This window comes from Cyprinus carpio, unplaced genomic scaffold, assembly GCF_018340385.1.
Source record: "Cyprinus carpio isolate SPL01 unplaced genomic scaffold, ASM1834038v1 S000006629, whole genome shotgun sequence".
In the NCBI taxonomy this organism is placed as follows: Eukaryota; Metazoa; Chordata; class Actinopteri; order Cypriniformes; family Cyprinidae; genus Cyprinus; species Cyprinus carpio.
In genome coordinates, this window is record NW_024879261.1 from 473993 (window position 1) to 498483 (window position 24491).

At 38.2% G+C, this 24491-nt stretch overlaps 1 protein-coding gene across 1 annotated transcript in view; it reads right to left on the reverse strand.

The window, feature by feature from the left end:
- The window catches only part of LOC109067399 (ubiquitin carboxyl-terminal hydrolase 43-like), a 101710-nt gene that overhangs the window by 61279 nt on the left and 15940 nt on the right, over positions 1-24491 (reverse strand). The window contains 1 exon segment of the mRNA XM_042755051.1: positions 14265-14368. Coding sequence (XP_042610985.1) covers positions 14265-14368 — 104 coding nt within the window.

Genomic DNA, 24491 nt, shown 5'->3' on the forward strand with positions numbered 1-24491 from the left:
GTTTTTGGACTTTTAGAGCTATTTGATACACTTATCAAATGTATATCATTTAATTACTGTCACAGTTGCTTGGACGAGTAGGACAGAGTTGAAGTGAGGATCTACTGGCAAGCAGCATATATTTATTTATTACACAAAAACAAAACAGTCTGGAACTAGTAATAGTAACTAGAACGAGAAATGCAGGAACAACACTAACCAACCTAATAAGATGAACAGACAAAGAATTTAACCAAACAGAGGGTATAAATACACAGGACAAAGGACTGATCAATTAACGATCACAATCCAAGGACACTGGAACTAATAGGCAGTGAAAGTGAACTCAAAGAACCAAAACTAGACATATAACATGAGAATTAACAAAATGTAAAAACAAAAACAACCTTGTTACAGCATATTTTAACAGGATTACAAAGAAATATAACATTCCTCAACATTGTGACACTCAAGTAGTAACATAATTTGGACCTTTTCTATAGAGAATTTGAAGCTACGTCACGCCGCACTGCATGCTGGGGTGATTGCATGCCGCCACCATCCTGGGAGGAACACATTCTGCAACAAATGCTGAAATTAATATGAATACCTGCTGTGGCGGGAGTAGCAAAATGACAGACACAGAGGGTGTGGCGTCAGGCCTCGGAGACATTTTTGATAAACACAAAATCAACTTAAAGTGTCCAAAACGGGAATAAAATGTCAAAGGGGGAACAGTGTCCAAAATACACGGGGAATCTGGTGTCCTCATTGTGCAGGGAAATGGTGAAGGACATGTATTGTTCAGGGAGGAGGGGTCCAGGTAAGGGGCAGAGTTTGGCGGCCACACATGCTCCCCTCTGAGGTCTGGGGTGCGAGGGGCAGCTTACAGATCTGGTGGCGCAGAAATCCCTCTATGCACCCTTGCTGGACCCACAAGTACTCCAGCGTGCATGCACGGAGAAGAGACCGGTCTCTCGAGGAGAGGCGTACTCAGCATTTAACAGTACGGCTGGGAAAATAAATCGATGCATCGTAAAAGGATTCTGAGATCTTCCGAATGCATCGTGATTCTTTCTTGAATCGTTTCTCAGCTTAGTTTTGAACAGCAGATGGCACTGCGTGCTTTAGAAACATCCGTACTCTGCTTGTTTCCAAATCCTAACACACACTTAAAATTCTAAAATTTTGAAGCAAATTACAAAGGTGTTCACAGTGGGCTGTGTTTACATTAATCTCGCATCATAAAAGCTCTTTAGCACTCTTCTACAAGCGCACAAGCGCTCATTAGCACTCTTCTTCATGAGCATTTGAGTCTATGGATAAAAACTAGATTAGAGCGCCATCTGCTGTTAAAATCAAAACTCAGAATCGATTCCAGAGGATTCCAGAGAATGATTGTTCAACATCTTTGTTGGAAACATTTTAATGACAAAGGTATAATTGTTGTCATTTTTTCCATGGCTGTACAGAAGAGAATCAGAAACTGTGGGTCACATTCAGCAAACAGACACAAGCACACTGTATTTATATATTTTTTCAACAAATGACAACTAAAATTAAATAGCTGGAAGCTTGTGAATAGCTTTGTAGCATTTTAAAATGCTGGTTTAACATAGTAAGACAGTGATGTTAAAAGACATGCAGATGAGCCCAGAATATTAACTTGTTTAATTACACGAAAAGCATAGCAATGGAGAAAACGCTTATGCATTAACACAGAAAGTATTTAAAGTTTATATTTTAGATTCATCAGTTTTTCTGCACATAGTATGATTTAAAGGTGCGTATAGAATGTGGTATTTTAATTTCACTCTGTGAATTAAGCGTTCTTTATATGAGAGGAAACACATTGCATTCACATAGTATACTTTAGAATTTTGTCTTTATCACCATCTTGGTACCTTAAGTAAGGAATAATTGACAACAAGCCGTTGAATTATTAGAAAAATAATGCACACCCGTGGTGGTGATGCGGCCACGACGCGAAGCGGAGTCAATTATTCCGCTTTTGCTACAGTAACCATACCTCAAGACATCGATCAGATGATATATTTAAAGGAATTCTTCCGGTTTTTGTACTTAAATCGCTATTGTGAGTAGGATTTTTAAAGCTGATGATGGAGGCTTGAGCCGTTGATAGCATTCTAATGTAGTTATTAATTAAGTAATTAAAAAGAGAGCAAGAGAGACAGAGACACACAGAGAAAGAGAAAGAAAGAGAGAGAGAGCTTGTGTGAATTAGGCTATCTCTGTGCGTCCCTCAACAGTGTTCTGCAGCAGCATCTCTAAACAGCGCTGTTATTACCTCGCTAGTGAGAAATGTCATGTGTATTTACTTTCGGAAAATCGTCTGTCATGTTGTTGTTTTTGTTAGTCCTGTGTGCTGTATCGGTACTGTATGCTAATTTCCATTATTACAGTTAACTATGCGAAGTGATATGGAACTGTAATGAGGTCAAGAGAGCTGCCTTGAACTACGTTTGCCATGCGTTTCCCTGAAAATAATTGCACACCAGAACGTTCATCAGCCAAACAGATTCGAGCATTCAACGGCCCCGTAGTATAAGCTACATTAAGGGTTACTTGTGTTAAAGGGGTCATATGATGCTGCTAAAAAGAACATTATGTTGTGTATTTGGTGTAATGCAATGTCTTTATGCTGTTTAAGGTTCAAAAAACACTTTATTTTCCACATACTGTACATTATTGTTTCTCCTCTATGCCCCGTCTTTCTGAAACACATTGATTTTTTCAAAGCTCATCTTTCTGAAAAGTAAGGTGTACGCTGATTGGCAAGCTATCCAATGTGTTGTGATTGGCCGAATACCTCAAGCGTGTGACGGAAATATTATGCCCCTTACCATACTGTGATGTCGTCTCCCGGCACGACGAGACAAAACAAATAAAACCCATTACAAACGAGGCATTTGTTGCATCCAGTACGGACATAATTACTGATTATAATGACTTATACTGTCTTTCTACGTGTTGCGTTGTGTATCACGCCGCGTAGACATAAAACCATGTCTGCATTTGTAATCGGAGAAACGACAAACAACAAGTGCTAATCTACACTGCTCAAAACTCGCATTTGAATCATCAGTGGCAAATTCTTTAAATATGAAAACATACTTACAGGCTGTGAGCCAGAAGACCTTTATAAAGGTCCTTTATAAAGTTGGAAGTGGCCCACACTAGAAACAGACTTTGTGCACAGCCAGCATTGTATGCTACTCTCCCAGGTTCAGGAAATAGTCCTCCGTAAAATGTGCTGCACACATCTGAATATTTGGGTTGAACTGTTCTGGAACAGTGTTGTAAATACAACTTAACCACTGATTTCTAGTCGTGTTATCTTTTGGAAGGCCAAACAAAGTAGTTTCGCTTTTGCAACAAAACACAGCGTCTCCACGACATGGCGGTGGCGGCAACAATACTACATCGAGAATCAAGGTTACGCCTTCTTTCTTTGCATGAACATTTGGGCGGTGCTATGCTATTCCCAAACAGTGACGTAGACATGTAGGGTCATGTTTAAATGAGGCATTTTAGGAGGGCTTGGACGAGTCTTACTTTTTAAAAAGAATATCTCTTGGGTTTGAGAATTTAGTCTTTGCAACTTTAGAGATCTTATCTACACAAACAGCTTGTAACACTCCAAAGAGAAAGGAAAACTTGAAATTGCATCATATTGACCCCTTTAAGCATTTTAATGTCCCTGTTCAAGTTCTGCCAATTCTGCTAGTCATACTCGCAAAGGTAATGTTAATTATTAAACCAAACAAAATCAAAAACTTTCAAAAACACACAACAATATGATTATTTTATTGAGTGACAGGCAGTGGGTTTAATTTGTGACATTATTAATAGATTTACTATCAGGCGTCTTCTCGTCATCTCCGCGACCTGATTTCTTTGGTGTTTTAACACAGAGATAAGGTGAAAAATATATACTGCAGTGTCCAGTTGCAAAATGATAATCCGAGTTACTTTTGCAATTTTCCATGCAGCATTAATGACATACAATGGTGAATTTTTTCACAATCACAACCGAAATTCCAAATACTGCCCAAAACTTAATAGCGGAATGGCACCACAATCCTCCCAGCATGGCAGATAAACAAAGCAGTTTCCCAGAACTTGGGAACGGCGTGATGTCAGCTTTACATTTTCTATAGCATGGTGGGAATACAAGCAAATAATATAATTTTCTAAACTTATGTTGTGTTAACTTCCTTTATTAGGCCTAAATGTTCAACTCTTTTGAGAAATACAAATAACTATAAATATATTTATTTTAAATGTAACAACATTCATTTAGTATTTATTTCTAAAAAAATAAATAAAAAAAAACACACAAATAAAAGTGTTAAAGACGGTTGCAAAATTGCAAACTGCCTACAAATTAAATGTTTTTCAGACTCTATTTGTACCCTATACGGTGCCTCTTTTTCCATGCCATGCTTGTGTCCTTAAGCTGTGGTAAATTACAGTGCCACTTTAAAGGACGTCCACTGAGAAAACTGTCTTTGAACTAGTCTGGTCAAGATGTCAGGAAAGCGTGATTGGTTTGTTGGGCTAAGGTGGAGTCAATCCGCCGTATCCCTGTGTTACCCTTTCCTCAAAGTCATTAGTCAAATTGTTCTGTAATGTTACGCCAGTGAATGCTATTCTCATCAAAGACAAAACAATAATTTTACAAAAGAAAGTCAAACCACTTTGCCCTATGAGAGAGCTTTGATCTAATACAATGAGGTTCTTTTATTTCTCCTTTTAAAGATTTGGACATTGTAAACCCTGACTGTTAACTTCAATTCAGATTATATATAATGTATTGGAACAATCCTTTCTCTTTTTTAGATCCCTCTGTGAGGTCCTGTACTCTTTATAATTCCAGAAAATGGCACAGAAAAGGTGAATTGAGCTACTTTGGAGCAAATGTTTTATCAGCCCTATAGGTCTAATGATCAAGCCTAAATGTGGTCTATAGACTTACATTTTGTTTTATCAGTAGCTGAAAGCATAACCATTTCAGGCAAAGTAATAAACAAACACAAGGGGCAGAGCATGTATAGAATTTAAACGACAAGCATTCCGAGACATACTTCAAAAAAAATGACTTACTGAACTCTCTTTGATCCAAGAATGGAGCTGAAAATCATGGTAAATGATGTCACCCTCATGCCATTCCACGCCTATATATGGTTTTATTTTATTCATTTTTTTACATGTGACACACAAAAAAAAAAGATTTTTCAATACTTTTGACATAGAACTTCAAATAGCTGTCAAACTCCAAAAATAAACAAATAAATAAATGAATGAATAAAAATAAAAGGTACAATAAAAGCACCATAGATATGTATCTTAACTCTTGCACTATATTCCAAAACTTCTGGAAAGGCAGGGGAATATACATTTTAAAGCAAGTACTTCTGTTCTTTTACTTTCACTTGTAATAGAGAAATATTTGACGAGCAGTCACTCAAGTAATAGAGTTGTGTACTTTGTCCACATCTGCAATTCTGTTCCTATTAAAAGTTTTACCTCTTACTTAAAACAATGGTGTGGTTTTTTCTTTTACAGAACACTAAATTATATTCTCCAGTGAGCTGTTAACTATATTTTTACTAGAATCAGATCAATGAGTCAATGAGTTTGAGAATCAAATGAGTCTGATTCATATTATTCAAACCATAATAATAATGCAAATTATTCAGTTATCTAAACTCGATGACACCGTGAAATTATCCAACTCAAAACAATGAAAAACGACTTAAAACAAAAAAAACATATGTATGTATGTCTCAGAAGCTACGTCATATTTAAAGACGACTTGTTATACTTTAATTTTCTCATTATCTATTTTACTTGGGTGGGAAAAATCGACAAGTGCATGCATTAATGTTTTACATAAGCATTCAGTAGCCTTAACGCTGTAATCTGTAGTGAAGGGACCTTGGCAGCTCACAACACAGCACCCAACTTTTTCAACAACACAGCAGGTTGAACAGGTTTTTCCCAAACAAAACAGGCTACAACTTAAGTCCAGGCCAACATAGTTCTTTTCTAAAAAAAGAGTTCTACTTGGTTTATCAATTTTTACCACAATCCAGAGACAGCAAACTGAGACCAGCCTAAGGAAACACAGAAGTCTGTTCTGAGTTTGAGGTTATATTTTAAAACAACTCAGCTTCTGAATAAATCAACACAGGGTCAATACATAGCAACATCGGGGGATCTTTTTGCAATATTTTTGTGCAGTCCTACTACACAGTACATCACATATCTTATACATCAAATGTCATGGCTGGTTTTAGATTGTTTTCACACGCAATCTAGAACATAAATCCAATTACCAGTGAGATCGCAGTCTTACCAAAAAAAACCCAAACTGATTAACAAAAACCAAAACCCTATTTCCATTCATACTGCAAAAAAACAAATATGCCTGTCTTACCATTATCTATCGTTGTCCAATCGTTTGGTGTTTTAAGATCTGATTATAACTGCATACACTAAGCATGGCAAGACTTCAGCAACACAGAAGAAATGTGCTTGAAAACCAAAAGTGAATGAAAGGGATCATCAATCACTAAGAAGAATTGTGTCCAAACAACACAAAACTGCCGCTGTAAAGTGACAGCAAACCTCAGTATTCACCTTGAAAACCATGGTTCCACAAAAACAGACCACAGAGAACTTCACAAAGCCAACATCTATGAAAGAGCTGCAACTGCTGAAGCACCAAGCTGGAGCACCACGATGAGCTTTAACATCTGCCCTTGCCAGACAAATCACTTGACTCGAATATTATAAAACCACTATGGGCAGTTTTGAAGAGAAGATTGAGAAGCAGATTCCATCCTTCAACATCTCTGAATTGGTAGATGTTCTGATAGATGACATTCAACTGAAGACTATTCAGAGATTGCATAAATGGCTAATTATTTTAAAACACCTTAAAAAATAAATATTGCCATTTTTTTTGTCCAACCTCTGTATTTACCAACATATTGTAAATTTTACTAAAACATTTTAAAATGTCTCATGAAAAGTTCTGAATAAACTACTGGATCATAGTTTTGAATTTGTTGAATTTCAGTTGATCAATTCATTTAAAATGAACAGTTTAAACTGATTCAAGGAAACTAATCATTGACTCTAACATCATTTTGATATACTACGGTTTAAACACTATTAAAACTTCTCCATTGTAAAACTCACACTCAAAGTGGAATTGAAACAAATAATAATCTAATGATGCAATCTTAATTAAACACAGTAAATTCAATTCAATTGTAAATTGCAACCAAAATCATTGCAACGAATATTCAACATATTGCTCAGCTCTACTACAGCTCCAACATGGCAAATTAATGCTTTATTACTGCAGCAGAAACCATTATTAACTAGAAAACTGCAACTACAGTAGTCCAAAATGTCTACACTGTAAAGCCAAACTTCAATGCTTTCAGTTTCTTTATTAAACACCTATGGAGAACAAGAAATGCTAACAGCTGCAAACAGATTTTGAATCCAGACTTTAATGACTACATCATGAATGCTGCTGAAGTGTTTTGTCTTCCTACATTTCATATCTTATCAGAGATAAACCACCACAGCCAATGTCAGATTGACAGACATATTGACTTTAATTATAAACAAATGCTGAAAGCAGAGATATCACATCCTTACTTCCTGTGTTAATGTGTAGATATAAATAAACACAATCTGTGCAATCTGAAATATCAGTCATTCGGTTTTCAAAGCTAGTGGAACCAAGACAGCTAATGGAATTACAAATTGAAGCTGTGAAATCAAGAACTCACTGAGAAGCAGAACCTTTTCTCTCAATTGAAGAGAATTGCTGAGTCCATCTCTACCTGCCTTTCTACTGGTGAGGATTTCAGGAAGTCTAAATGTGAGTGGGCATGAAGCTAGGAAAATTGGGATATTTATAAAGGGCTTTGATTCTTTAGAATGTTTAGCACTGTTGAAAAAAAAACTAATTAAAAACTATTTGAAAACTTAATATTCAGCATTTGCATATTGCTCACATCTGCAAAAGCAGAAATGCTGTTGGCATGAAGTTTTTTGTCACACCAAAAATAGGTGAATATAATGCTTGCATAATATTCTCTATAGTAGAGCATGTGATTTTATTGTGGATTACGTGATCATTTTCACTTGGCAGAAAGTTCCGGCGCAGATGTTTCAACAGCCCTGCAGCCTGAGAGAGACAGTGAATAGCGTGAAGCCTGCTGTTTTCTAGAGAGCTCACACAGCGTGTGCCGGATGAGCCCATTTGTATAAGAGGAGACAAACTCTCAGCCAAACGGCGGTACAGAAGATAACCAGTCATTTTGCTCATTGATGGATGTCCGACTGGAAGAATTACAGGTTAAAAATATTACTTATGCATCTAATTCATTGAACTTAAAATGTAAAATTGTGTGACCTAATGAAATTAAGTTAATTGAATAGTTTGCATGAGCTGTGGTGATCAAAGAGAAGGAATCTACAACAAACACTCAGAGTGGTTTTTGATTTTCTCAGATTTCACTAGGGGGAAAAAAAAAATCACACCTGATTTTTAAAGGAACACACTTTGATTGTTTGTTGCAATCTTGTTGCCAGAAGTATTATTGAATGGAAAGTGTCAAAGACGTTCTTGGAGGGAATTTGTTTTAGGTAAGTTTACACTAAAGATTTACAACATGATAGAGCTTAAACTTGTAAAGAATGTGGTCTAACATTGTTTCTATGCCGGGTGTGCAACAGCCTGAAGCCACTTTTTCATTATCTCTGATCAATAGACCGGAAGTCATTTATTACCAATGGAGAATTGTATGGGAGCTGCATGGAGCTCTGATCTGTATATGCAGAATTTTTAATCAGTTTTTAAGTTTTTAATCAAAACTAGAAGTGTGAGATAAGAACTATCAATATTTACCACCAAATTTAATTCTTGAAACATATTTCTTTGGGTGGTTATGATTAATAACCACAAAACTATTAACATCAATCATAAAAAGAAATGTTTTTTGAGCACCAAATCAGATAATGACTGATAATTCAGTTTTTCCACCACAGGAATGAATTGCAATTCAAAAATATATTACAACAAAAAAAAAAAAAAATAAATTTCAAAAAAAAAAAAAAAAAAAAAAAAATATATATATATATATATATATATATATATCTATATATATATGTATATATAATTATTATATAGGTTGATTCAGCTGTGTGCTACAAAACAAAGTTCTAAATCAAATACCCCAAATGGTGTGAAAATTCACTTATTCATTTATTTCATTGTTCTGTGCATACTTATTCATTTGTTTCTTTGTTCGTATATACTCTATATGCAGTATACCAGGGTGAATGAGACTCAATCATGGCTAATATGAATGCAAACAAGGACAATGGTCATTTTAAACTTAACTTAAAAAGTACTCAAATATATAGACACTTAAAGAGTACAGGTGCTGGTCATATAATTAGAATATCATCAAAAAGTTGATTTATTTCACTAATTCCATTCAAAAAGTGAAACTTGTATATTATATTCATTCATTACACACAGACTGATATATTTCAAATGTTTATTTCTTTTAATTTTGATGATTATAACTGACAACTAAGGAAAATCCCAAATTCAGTATCTCAGAAAATTAGAATATTGTGAAACGGTTCAATATTGAAGACACCTGGTGCCACACTCTAATCAGCTAATTAACTCCAAACACCTGCAAAGCCCTTTAAATGGTCTCTCAGTCTCAGTTCTGTAGGCTACACAATCATGGGGAAGACTGCTGACTTGACAGTTGTCCAAAAGACGACCATTGACACCTTGCACAAGGAGGGCAAGACACAAAAGGTCATTGCAAAAGAGGCTGTCTGTTCACCGAGCTCTGTGTCCAAGCAAATTAATAGAGAGGTGAAAGGAAAAGATGTGGTAGAAAAAAGTGAAACAAAATTCACAAAGAGTGGACTGCAGCTGGAGTCAGTGATTCAACAACCACTACGCACAGACGTATGCAAGACATGCGTTTCAGCTGTCACATTCCTTGTGTCAAGCCACTCTTGAACAACAGACAGCGTCAGAATGGGCTAAAGACAAAAAGGACTGGACTGCTGCTGAGTGATCCAAAGTTATGTTCTCTGATGAAAATAAATTTAGCATTTCCTTTGGAAATCAGGGTCCCAGAGTCTGGAGGAAGAGAGGAGAGACACACAATCCACGTTCCTTGAGGTCCAGTGTAAAGTTTCCACAATCAGTGATGGTTTGGGGTGCCATGTCATCTGCTGGTGTTGGTCCACTGTGTTTTCCGAGGTCCAAGGTCAACGCAGCCGTATACCAGGAAGTTTAAGAGCACTTCATGCTTCCTGCTGCTGACCAACTTTATGGAGATGCAGATTTCATTTTCCAACAGGACTTGGCACCTGCACACAGTGCCAAAGCTACCAGTACCTGGTTTAAGGACCATTTCTTAATTGGCCAGCAAATTCGCCTGACCTTAACCCCATAGAAAATCTATGGGGTATTATGAAGAGGAAGATGCGATATGCCAGACCCAAGAATGCAGAAGAGCTGAAGGCCACTATCAGAGCAGCCTGGGCTCTGATAAGACCTGAGCAGTGCCACAGACTGATCGACTCCATGCCACGCCCGCATTGCTGCAGTAATTCAGGCAAAAGGAGCCCCAACTAAGTATTGAGTGCTGTACATGCTCATACTTTTCATGTTCATACTTTTCAGTTGGCCAAGATTTCTAAAAATCCTTTCTTTGTATTGGTCTTAAGTAATATTCTAATTTTTAATTCTAACAGATATACTGAATTTGGGATTTTCCTTATTTGTCAGTTATAATCATCAAAATTAAAAGAAATAAACATTTGAAATATATCAGTCTGTGTGTAATGAATGAATATAATATACAAGTTTCACTTTTTGAATGGAATTAGTGAAATAAACTTTTTGATGATATTCTAATTATATGACCAGCACCTGTAAGGTGGCATTAGAACTTAAGGAAAAAAATTAGTTCCCTTTCGATTACTCACTCATACTCTGTCTTGTTAAATACGCTTATGGGGAAAACTCCTTTTTCTCCGATGAGTGAAGCCTTTTTAGTAACACAGAGATTTTGTCCACACAACCAACCGCTGTTATAGTGGGAAAAATAAAACAAACATTTTCAAAAAGAGAGCAAATTTCCTCTTCCACTCACTGCGACTGTTGGGTCCCCTCTAGGCAGCTCACCGCTGGAATCAATCCAGCCCCTTGCCACACAGGCCGAGGCCTAGCAGGCCATACCCAGGGTGTCAAGCTGGGTAATGGGGATAATTAAGCAAGGTTATACACTCCAATTCGCTTTAAGATCCCTGCGCTTCAGCGGCATGTTCTCCACCTCGGTTCAAAGCGAGGATGCACACACCTTATGCGCTGAATGATGAATTTGCTGGCAAAAGGAGTCGTAGAAATGGTTCCTCCAGAGTGAGTCAGGCGTTTACAGCTGTTACTTCCTCGTCCCCAAGAAGGATGGCGGCCTAAGGCCCATCCTCGACCTCAGACACTTGAATCGGGCCCTCATGAGATGGCCGTTCAAAATGATCACATTGAAACAGATATTCTCTCAAGTACGCCCAGGGGACTGGTTCTTTTCTCTGGACCTGAGAGATGCTTACTTTAACATCCAGATAGCCCCCCATCACAAGCAATTCTTGAGATTCGCCTTTGAGGGAGTGGCTTATCAATACACGGTCCTTCCCTTTGGGCTGTGCCTCTCACCTCGCACTTTTACAAAGTGCATGGATGCGGCTCTTTCCCCACTGAGACAGATGGGAATCCGCATTCTGAATTACCTCGACGACTGGCTCACTGGCCCAGTCGGAGGAAGAGGTACTATCTCACAGATCCCTCCTCCTCAGCCACATGGAGTGCCTGGGACTCAGGGTCAATTTTACCAAGAGTGCGCTGTCTCACAGCCAATGGATATCGTTCCTGGGAACTGTATTGGATTTAGCACAAATGAGGGCAATAGCCACGCCAGAACGAGCACAGGCCATCCAGCAGCTCGTGGCATCATTCAGAGTTGGAGCCACTCGCCCTCTGAGAGCGTTTCAGGAACTGCTCGGCCTCATGGCCTCTGTGTCTCCGATACTACAGCTGGGCCTGTCGTGGTTTCGGTACTGGCTGACACCATGAGTTCCATCCCACGCCTGGCGTATTGGACGCCTTCCCGTCAGGGTAGACCAGGCCTGTATAGCAGCCCTAGCCCCTTGGAAAGGTCCTCATTGGATGGAACGGGGCATGTCCCTGGGAATGGTCTGCAGAAGGAAGGTGGTCCCCATAGATGCCTCCAACATAGGTTGGGGAGCGCTGTGCGATGGCAAACCAGCTTTCGGCCACTGGTCGAAAGTGGAAGGCCAGCTTCACATTAACTGCCTGGAAATGCTGGCAGTATGCTTGGACCTTCAAACCTTTCTGCCAGACCTGAAAGGTCACCACGACCTGGTCCGTTCAGACAGCATGACGGTGGTGTCCTATTTTATTGCCAGGGCGGTCTATCCTCGAAGCGCCTTTTTACACTAGTGGAGTATGGGTATGGTATGGGCTCAACTCAACTTGCATATACCGGGCAGGTTGAACCTAGGAGCGTACATGCTGTCCCGGAGCAACGTCTCCTCGGAGGAGTGCATGCTCCAACTCCAAACGGTTCAGAAAATCTGCGAGATCTTCGGCAGGGCAGAGGTCGACCTCTTCACCTCAGAAGACAACTCTCATTGCCCAACTTACTTTTCAAAGGACAGAAAAGTATTTCAAAGGACCTGCCTCGAGTTTGGGCCCAACGACTCCAAGGTCATCCTGAAACCAAGGCATGGCTATGTACCTAAAGTGTTGAGCATTCTGCCCCATTCAGGTGGTCCGATCAGCTGTTTGTATGCTTTGGTGGCCGCACCAAGGGGTCTCCGGTCACAAAGCAGAGACTTTACAAATGGCGCTATTAGGCTAACATACTCTTCTTTGGGCCTTCAATGCCCCATGGGAGTAAGAGCCCATTCAACTAGAGGTGTGGCCTCTTCCTGGGCTTGGTTTAGTGGTGTGTCCATTGCAGAAATTTGTGAGGCCAGCTGCAGGCGCTTGTCCTTTCTGCATAGCAGGGCAATTTTTTCATATGACTACCAGTTTGGAGTTTGCCTCCAAGTACGCTCTTGGCCCACAGTGAGTTCTGAGGCTGTACGGATTTATTCTGGAGCGATTATACAAGGCAGAGCCGACCTCTCTTGAGTTTGATCCTATTGCTTTTTGCGGGGTTTCCCTGTAGAATACTTGGTCCCTCTGGGCCCCGTTGGGTGCTTAAGGCAAGTTCAAGTATTAGTCGTTCCTCTAGCAAAGCATGGCGGGATTAAACTGGTTCCCCATAAGCGTCTTTAACAAGACCCAGTACAAGTGAAGTATCAAAAGGGAACATACTTGTTTACTAACGTAACCTCAGTTCCCTGAGATATGGAATGAGTACTGCGTACTTTGCCATGCTATGTAGCTGCATGACTCAATCATCGATTCAGTCGAAGTAACCTGAGGATCCTATGGCGATGTGCCGCTTATATAGCCAGATGCCCCCGCCCATTCTGGTGGGCTTTGGTGGGCTTTACCTCCATAGGCTTGTGCAGTTGAGCCATTGGTTTGTTTTATATTCACTGCACGAACCAATGGCTGTGCAGTTACACTGCATTACTAAAAAAAGGCTTCAGTTATCTGAGAAAAAGGAGTTTTCCCCATAAGCGTCTTTAACAAGACCGTTACTCATTCCGTATCTCAGGGAACCAAGGTTACATTAGTAACCGAGTATGTTTTCAAACATCCTATTCAACATGAGATGTTTTAGGCCAGTGGTTATTTTAGCATTTTTTCTTAGCAGCAGTGTATGAGATGGCACTGTAAAATGTTTATCATGTCAAATATCTGTGAAAATATTCACAGCATGAATTTTGGCCAAATTCTGCAACCATCCTATCTGTTTATTGTATAATGGTCTTGCCTTATGTATAACTGCATGCAGGTTGTTACATGTTACAGTAGGTTAAGACAACACATCATACTGTATAGGTGTTATGCAATTACATTACCATATCAAATACCACTGACATACAGTGCACAGTAATCAAAGATGCCTAATCCCATACAAGTGTCTCAGTAGAATGCAAAGCTCAAGCAGACAGATAAAGGGCGGACTTGATCTTAAATCAAAGACTAACGGGTGTCTGACCTGTACTGAGCTTGGAAGTGCTCCTGTACAAAACTGTGTCGAGTTCCAGGCTGCTGTGAGTTTGCTGGGCCGGGGCATGAGCTCTCCTCCAATCCCACAGGACCCTGAGAGGTGCAAGCAGAAGGAATGAATGGAAAAAAATATATTTAGCAGTTTTTCACAGTGGATTTGGGATGTATAACTACAGGTTACATAGGGAACGTACAGATTATACATTGAAAGCACTGAGAATGACTGCAGAAAAGTGTTTTAATACAACCAGATTTATTTAGAAAAATACAGACTGTGAATTAATATCTAACTGACACATATATAGCTACTATCAAAACACACTTATTTTCTATTCACAAAAATATGATCACTACACTATGGAGATATTGACACAAAACACATTGACATTAATAAAATTCATTTGAATTATAGTTGAGTTTAGAGTTTTTTTTTTCTGTTGGGTGTTCTTGGCCTAGATTTCTTTGGACTTAGCATCTAAACTTTTCATTTTCTCCTCTTATGTGTAAATTTCAGCCCTAAGTTATGCTGTTCATGTTTTTATCACTTTTGACTGCCTCTCAAGGTACCTTGTCCAAGGCATAACACTAGTAAACAGAGAGAAAGAAAATGAGAAGTTAAAAAAAGAAAGCATGCAAAGCAGTATTGCTGATTCAATTATTAGAATTGCATAAGGACATAATGGATAAGCTCCTGAAAGGAGAGCGAAACTGGCTGTACACACACTTCTTCATGCATCTTACTTTTTCTGTTTTGTCTGCTTTCCAAGTTGTTACAAGGAAATAACAATTTAATTGTTTGTGGCCACTCAAACCTCTGACTCATTGAAATAATATGCAACCTAAGTTCCAGAAATATAAGTGTCCAGGGTCTGATGATTTTCCCAGCACATTGAGAAAAGTTTTTACATGGAGAGAGATAATGCACAGCTAGCACTAAAGTTGTTAGAGACTAGTTAGTGTAAAGTTGTGTTGTGTAAAGCTAGTTAGTAAAGTTAGTGACTAAACAGGCAAAATGTCAAAGCTAACTGAATTAAAAGCACCATCATTTTGAATGAAACACACTAGTCTCTGTAATGGCCCAAAGCTGGTGAAAAAAAAAAAAAAAAAAGCTGTGCCTGGCCAAAAGCACTATACAGATATTTGTGTAATGATTATTTCATGAATTAATTCAGACTTTATGGAAGATCATATATGAAAACATTATAATGTTAGTCATACAATTAAGGAATTCATTTAGATGGGAATCATATCTGATGCTACTACAGGGGCTATGCTGAGCATTCCATGATCAAACTTATTTAATTTTCTTTTTTACACTGAACAAAATTATAAATGCAACACTTTTGATTTTGCCCCCATTTTTCATGAGCTGAACTCAAAGATCTAAGACTTTTTCTATGTACACAAAAGGCGTAGGTGTGGCATACAAAAATGCTGATTAGACAGCATGATTAATGGGTGACATGTCTGGTGAGTATGCTGGTCATGCAAGAACTGGGATGTTTTCAACTTCCAGGAATTGTGTACAGATTCTTGCAACATGGGGCCGTGCATTATCATGCCGCAACATGAGGTGATGGTCGTGGATGAATGGCACAACAATAGGCCTCAGGATCTAGTCACGGTATCTCTGTGCATTCAAAATGCCATCAATAAAATGCACCTGTGTTCGTTGTCCATAACATACGCCTGCCCATACCATAACCCCACCGCCACCATGGGCCGTTGACATCAGCAAACCGCTCACCCACACGATGCCATACATGCTGTAGCCCATCTGCCCTGTACAGTGAAAACCGGGATTCATCGTGAAAAGAACACCTCTCCAAAGTGCCAGACGCCATCGAATGTAAGCATTTGCCCACTCAAGTCGGTTACGATGACGAACTGAAGTCAGGTCGAAATCCCGATGAGGACGATGAGCATGCAGATTAGATTCCCTAAGAAGGTTTCTGACAGTTTGTGCAGAAATTCTTTGGTTATGTAAACCGATTGTTGCAGCAGATATATTGGATGAGATACAAGCAATACTTAAAAAACTAAAAATTTAACAAAGAAACTTGGCAAAGGTCAAATCCACAATAAAGGCACATCAGGAAGGCACATGAAATTTAGCTCTAAGGCATTCAACAAAGTTTCAAAAATAAATCAGAAGAAGCTTTGTTAAAAATAATATACTGCATTCACATGCATTCTTATGAAGAGATTAGAAATCTCAAAGGACACTTGAAGTATCAGAAAAATCATCTGATAATTTGCTTCATAATTTTTTACAATATGTGGGGATAAACACAGACATGTTCGGTTCGAATGGGATTAAAATCATGTAAAATACATCTTTCTAACATTAATTTACCTAACCTCCTCAGGAATTAGTCCTCCAAACAGGTCTAAGACACCTAGGGAATTATGGGGAGCAGTCAGAGAAAATGAAATTTTAGTCTGTGCGGTGGGAGGAGAAAAATGAAACAGTCAGTCACTATAATAAAAGTCATCAGATTCTTGAATGCAAATCCTGAAACTGCAGAATTAAACCTGTGCTTAAATAAAATCTTACCACAGCAGTAGAGAAGGAGATGGATTCATACCTTAATGCACAAAAGAAACTAGTAACTTTTGGGAACCAAGAGACAGTAAGAGTGCTGTCAGGATTTGGTGCTAACAATGCCATATTCACATTGAGACTGAGGCACATAACAACCCTTTCTCAGTGCTGCTATAAATCAGTGAATCAGGAAACATTGTTTGTGAGAAGAACTGAATACAGTAAGAAAGTAAAAGAGACAGAGAGAGAGAGAGAGAGAGAGAGAGAGTTGGAGCATAACCCTTAATCTGGCTTTGGTCTCTTTCCATATTCATATCAGATGAATTGTCAAGCTTTCAGTGCACACTTGAAGAAGCACCTTCTCAAAAGTGGGTCAAAAGCCACTTAGCTGGACTTTAGAACAAAGAATAGATGCCTCAGTGAACAAGACTGGGCAACATTTCTCTCTTAAAACATTTTTACAAAATGCAGAAATATGCTTGATATAGCCTGATAATGTTGCTTTAGGTGCAGATAGTGAGGGTCTAAAATAGCACTGACTTGCTAGTAGCAAAACACACATAATGTGTAGCACAAAACATTTATTTCTAAGGAGTGCAGTGCACAGGCAGAAATATAACAGGAGTCCACTGATGATGTCTGGAGAACTTTGCTACAACAGTACAATGACATTATCCATTTATCTTTCTCTGACATCAAACACTGCAAAATTCTTTAAAATCAGAACGGTTAAAGACTTTTGTTCACTCAACGAATATATAATTGAAAGTAATAATTCAAGTTTGGCAAATTTCAGGACAGAACACAGACATCTGCAGAGATATATGTAATATAAATATGCAGCTCATGTCAATGTATCTATCTGTTTGTCTCATCACAGAACTTGGGATGAGGTTTGAATAAGTTATTGGCTTTAAAAAGATACGAGGTCAAACAGATACCAATCACCAGCATCAGCAAAACAATAGAAACCGCTAAACCACACAGATACAGGGAACTGCGGGAAGAACTTTAAGGAAGTAAAGGAAGGGGAATTGTGTGAAGACTTGTGAAAGAGCAAAGCAAAGATCATGGGGAAGTTGGGCAGAGTTGTGGAGATGGAAGAGCTGTAAAAAAAGGGATGTTTCTCTGAAAAACTATATGGAAGTACCCTTGCTGTGAGAAAGTGGGAGAAGAATTGTGAGGACATAGGAGATGAGGGGAAAGTGGTGCAAGACAACAGGGAACTGTGCTAAAAGGAAATGGCTGTGATGAAGTAAAGGAATAATTATGAGGAATTAAGAGCAGAGGTGTGGAGAATAGAAGGAATAGCCATAATGAATTAAGGCAATGTCCATGAGGAAGTGTTAACAGAAAGTGTGGGCACAGTTGTGACAAAGCGAGGAAGAGTTGTGCTTAATGTTCTTTAAGGAAGTTGGGAAGAGAGTTGTAAAGAAGAGGGATAAACAAAGAAGTAGTGAGGGAAGAACTACAGTATGAGGAAGAGAAAACGGAGTTAAGAGGAAATAAAAGAGAAGGTTTGGTAAGAGTTGTGAGGAAATGGGAGAAGAGCGGTGGAGAAATTTGGGAAGAGTTTGAAACAAGTGAAGGGAGGGTGGAAGGAAGTGTGAGGAAGTGAAGGCAGAGCTAGGAGGAAGTGGAGGAGAGTTATGGGGGAAAAATCTGTAAGGAAGAGAGAGAAGAGCTTTGACGGGGAAAGGAAAGAGCTGGAAGAAAGTGAGGGATGAGTTGGAAAAATTGTGAAAAAGTGATGGAGAGCTGTGAGGAAAGAGAGGGGTTATAAGGAAATGAAGGAAGAGGAAATAAGGGAAAAGCTGTGATGAAAATTTCACTAAATCTACAAATCTTTTTTATCCACTGTATCCATCTGTTGGCCCACAGAGGACAGTGTGAGTACCCTCCTGCGTGTGAAGCTGGATTTTTGTAAGGAAATCCACTGAGGTTGACAGATCTCCACTACTTCACTACTATCTCTCTTCCTCTAAATTCTCCCTGTAGTAAAAAAACAGCTGAAACATTTTCACAACAAATGAATCAGAAACACGTCAAGTATTTTAGCTCTTATCAGAGACGTGTCTGTATGAATCATTTATAAATATGCACAATCCTTTACCAGAGTTGATACAAGTTTTTCCCTTATTAGTAAACAATTCATAGCTGTGTGTACAGCATACAAATACCAAAGGGGCTTTGAGGATTTGAAAAGTATAAAACCGCTTTTAAAACTTCATCCTTTGTTAGTGCTATGGGTCACCATGGGCTTTCTCCATCCCTCTTTTTCTGTCTCTCACAATAAAAACAAAGGCTGACTAGACATCAGGCAGAAGTGTTTGGCAAAGAACCTTGTCCTGAACACAGATGTCAGACGAGTACAGCTCCATCTTTCATCCAAATGCTTGTTGTTCCAGTGAAATCACAAAATATAATGCAAGTAAGCTACTGTTACTAATACACAGTGGCCCCAAGGTGTTCACTAAAATTACACATACAAATGCATGAATTGCAAAACAAATATCAATCCGAGTGCAATTTATTTTTAAGAAATGTAGCAGAAATATTTCACAAGAATAGAAAACATGCCAAGTTTCAAAACCTGAAAAGTATACCAACATTTTGGAGAGTACCCCAGAACGTAATCAATGTAATCAACATTGTTTATGTTTAGTAGAATGCACGCGTATGTGGTACTCTCCAAAAATGGTGGAAGATGGTAACTTGAAGAAGAAAATGTTGAATTATGTTATTATTGTTTTGTTTGCTTATGAAAAGTATTCTCGTAGCTTCGTAAAATTATGGTTGAACCCCTGATGTCACATGGACTGTTTTACCAATGCCCTACTATGTTTCTGTGCGTTGATCGTGGTAATATGCTTGTAGTCTATGGAGGGTCAGAGAGCTCTCAGATTCCAACATTTTGGTATATCTCATAAAAAAAAATGCTGGATGGAAATGGCAAGATGCACATAAACTAAAAATGTGTATAAAAAACGTATGTGCTCAACTAAGTCATAAGAAAACATACGCATAACTACAATGGATACACTTTTACCAAATAAATTCCTTGATACGCATCAAAAAAGTCATGCGACTTCGCCATGGGATGGCATAACTTCACCAACCAACAGACCAATCTCATTGCACAGCATCTTAAATGCTAGTTTTGTCATTCCAAAATGCTTGAGCAAAATCTCGTCAAAGTGCTTTGTTATAATTAACTCTCTAAACTGCATCCCCAAACAAGAGGGCTCCAAAAATAAGACAACATGACTGCATTTCGTCTGCGTGCTCTGAAGCTCGTGATTTATTGTATACAGAAATTAAATACAGTGCCTTCTCCTTCCCCAGCAAATTTAATTTTTCTTTGTGATATTTAGCGCAAGTTAATCAGGAAGTGACAATTTTGTTCGCTTCAACTGACTGGATGGAAACGGTGCTTTATTCGCAAATGTTTTATGTGATATTCCAATTTGTGCATGCATTTAATTTGTAACTTTGGATGGAAACATAGCTAATGAAAAAGAAACAGAACTACAGAACAGAACTACCATACTTACTATCAATATTCAGCAAATTAGGAGTTTATTGAGGGAAAATTCTTATAATGTGTTCCTTAATCTACAATGTTACCTGAAATTCATATATTTTTCAGTGTCTTGTACATCCAAAATTGTCACTTTTGGGACCATGTACAACTTCTGATATATTCATTTTAATTACTTAAAACTGTCAGTCAGGCAAGATTTAAATATTCCTGTGAGCCATGTCTGCTTCTGATCAGACAGAAAGAAATCCTAGATTTTTCTCTGTGACTGATCAGAGGCTTTTAAGGACTCTACAGAGATTTCAGCTCAACTCTGTAGTTGTGTTCTTTCTTTACCAGAAACCCCTCCAAGAACCTTTCATTCTTGCATCAGTTAGACAGCACCAACAGTCATGTGAAAAGAAAAGGTGGGAGGTCAGCGGGAATGGAGGAAGAGACAGAGAGGCATGTAAAGAGGGATGAAATGCTAGTCTTGCAGGAAAGGGGCTGACTCACAGCTATTCTTTCAGACACACATAGCAGCTGCTAATTCAGGCTATTCAGCCGGGGCTTACGGTATCACAGCAAACACTGGCACTCACAGGAGAGGGAAACCCCTCATAGGCATTTCACACTAACAACCCTCTATCGCTGTATTTGTTTATCCGTTTGTCACTTTATCAAGCTCTCAATTTTTCTCTTTCTGCATTTCAATTAGACATTCACATACCCTGTCTCTCACCGAGTCGTCTCACTCTCTGCACTCACTCTAAGGGCTCTTCAGAGGCTCTGATCTGCTGGGTTTTTAGTGATTTGTTATTCATTGAGAGAGGTCACACACCTCTTTTCATCCAGAAGCACAGCTGCTGGAGAATGTTCCGGGACATTTATTACATTACCTGGCTTGCATGTCTTGAGTCAAAGAGCAGAGTAGAGCAGGATCTTCTTGCCTTTACTCACTGTGCCTACGAATGAGTAATAAAAATTCCCAGGAACAATCATTTACTCTGTTCCTATTTTCATGGTCTGCGGAAAACATTTTATTTGTATTTGTAGAGCACATCCCAATGTCACAGCATTTGCTGTACTAACTCACTCAGCTGCATAGTTTCAGAGATCCTGCTGTTATTTTTAAAATGTATATTCCTTTACCAAGTTATATGTTTCTATGTTTCTATCAGTGCTGTCTGCATCGCTTTTCAGCAGCAGGGAGTTATATTGCAACTACTGGGAACTACAATGGCAAAAGAAAGCATGAATTTGAAGCCTGTTTTGTAAGTGAAATTTATTTGTATAGCACTTTTCACAATACATATCTGGGCAATTAGAATTGGTCAATATGAAGATAATAATTACATTAACAATGTTCTGAATTTAGATCTTTCAATTAAATCTTATGTTTTAAAACAAACAAAAAAAGAAACACAGACCTGGATAGATCATTCATAAGATGTATAACATGCATTCACAAAATAGAGGGATATAGGAGAAAACTTTTAGAGACAAATATTAAATATTAGTTGGTTTTATTCTAAGCGAAAGTAAGCAGCAGATAGTAAATATTCATGAAAATAGGATAGTTTATAATTGGTTTGTCAACAAGTTTGATGAGAATTTAACATGTTTTTAATTTAATCGGCAGTCATTCAGAAAAGTCATTCAGGCCATAATTCAGCTGCAGTAGTTTCCCAAACATGAACCAGCACAGTTTAAGTGCATCTATTTGATGTCTTATCCAATCATATATATTTGTGCTATGGTCAAAGCTGTAAAAATAAGAAAAGATAAGATGAGACGTTGATGTTATGACTCAACTGTATGCATCAAATGTACAGTACATTTCCCATCTATCACCACCCTCTGGCACTTATTTCATAGAAAAAAGCCCAGTTGTAGTAACAAAACATGTTGGAGAGCACTGTTAGAATGGGACCATATTGCTAATGCAATCAGTATTATTTAACTATACAACATTATCTAGTGTAAATAATAATTCTTACATAAGGATAAAGAGAATATTTTATTAATAGTACTGAATTGAGAATTACATACTTGAAATAATTACAAATGGTGTGGTTGAAACCAGGATGCATAATGTAATTCGACCTGAGTGAAAGAGGTTTAAAGTAATGGCAAAGCTTTAGTAAAGCAAAATGGAGTTTGTGGTCTGGCCAGATGGCCTAAATGGCCCAAAGTAAAGAAGAAGAGCAGGAAAAAATGTTCAACAAGGCTGCATTTATTTGATTGAAAATACAGTAAAAACTGTAATACTGTGAAATCTTTATACAATTAAAATAAATGTTTTCTATTTTAAAATATCTTAAAATGTAATCTATTGCTGAGATGGCAAAGCTGAATTTTCAGCGTCACTCTCACATGATCCTTCAGAAATCACTCTAATATGCTGATTTGGTGCTCAAGTAACATTTCTAATAATATTAATATCCCAGTTGATAATGTAATATAATATCCCAGTTGAATATAAATAGATGAATAGAAATCTCTTTGATGAATAGAAAGTTCAAAAGATCAGACATTTACTGTCCATTTCTTGTCACCTTTGATCAAACTAATGCATCCTTGCTGATTAAAAATCTTAATGGCACTGAACTTTTAAATGGTATTATATATACAGTGGTGGCCAAAATTGTTAGAGCACTTGGCATATTTCAGAGGTTTCAGTTGTTTTTGCTGAATTGGCTGGTACAATACCCATAAAACGAATTATTGCGATGGAAGGAATCTGCTGGAACATTGAAAATGATGGACTGGCCCCCTCAAAGTCGAGTTAGAAAATAAACTGGACAGATCTACTGTACATTCAAAGGAAAGCCTTCGAGTCATCATTCAGATGATAAATAGAGCATTCAGCTGAGATGACTGAAAACAAATCCACCAAAATTCCAAAAATCATCTGGGAGTGAACACGCATACATGCACACACAGTGAGGATTCAAACCCCTGCTAGGAGAGTAATCTCTAGACCTCTCCGCAATACAGCATGCCAGCCCACCATCCTATACACCCCCACAGCGAATGTAATCCAGCTGAGATTAGATGCAGTTCACAACACACACAAACACGCACACACACATACATCCAAAATACACACCCACTCACAGCATGAGCTATACTGTGCTTTACAGAGACAATCTTTAACTTCAGGAAGGAATAACTGAGATGACAGTTTCATCTCCTCTCACAGGGACCTTACACTCACCTGAAACAACGGCTCACTGGCTCACGTTAAAGGCATAGTTGAAAAATTTCTGCAGTATTAGGTTACAGATCCACACCAAAAGAGCCTTAAACACACACACACACACACACACACACACACATACACACATACACATAAAATCAGCCCACACACATACATCAGCAACACATACTCTACTGCTCGCGCCTCGCGTCAAAGAATAGACCAAAGTTTAGATGCCTCTGAATATTTTAGTTGTTCTCTGCACTATTTAGAGAGTTTATCTGAAATATTCATTGGTTTAATCAAAATTAAATATTTCAGGCAACAGTGAAATCCATTACAGGTCCTTTAATAGTATCTAGGGAACATGTATATGTGTCAGATGGGTACCTGTTAGCTGAGGGTTTAAATGGACACCAATGGCACATAATCACAGAGCCATCATTATGAACAGTTCAGATCACAGACATACACTTTATTACAAATTTATAGTTTTATTTACTATGCGTTTTCACAGTATAAATATATTTAGGATTTTTCCCATAGTTTTTGCAATATGCAAAAAAATCTAAAACACTAAAATAAATAAATGTTATCTCAATTTTATCCACTTTTAATCTGCAATTTACATAAACGCACATATTTGTCACAAAAGAATGTATCTAGTATCTAGTAAAAGCAACATAATATGATGGAAAAACTAAGGGAAAAAAGTAAAACATCTCACAAGGGGGTCATTAAAAGTCTATTATGTTTAAAATTGCTTAAAATACACCTATTCAGCTCTAAAGGGTTCATAAAAAGGGTAGGATGCCATTATGCAGTGTATGGTGCAGTTTTAAAGCACCCCTGAGGTTTCAGGATCGGGTGATGGCGAGCCGGATGTGCATTCTGCCCTCTCAGCCGATCAATTCCCAGGCTAATGTTCCTCTCTTTTGTGGCATATGCC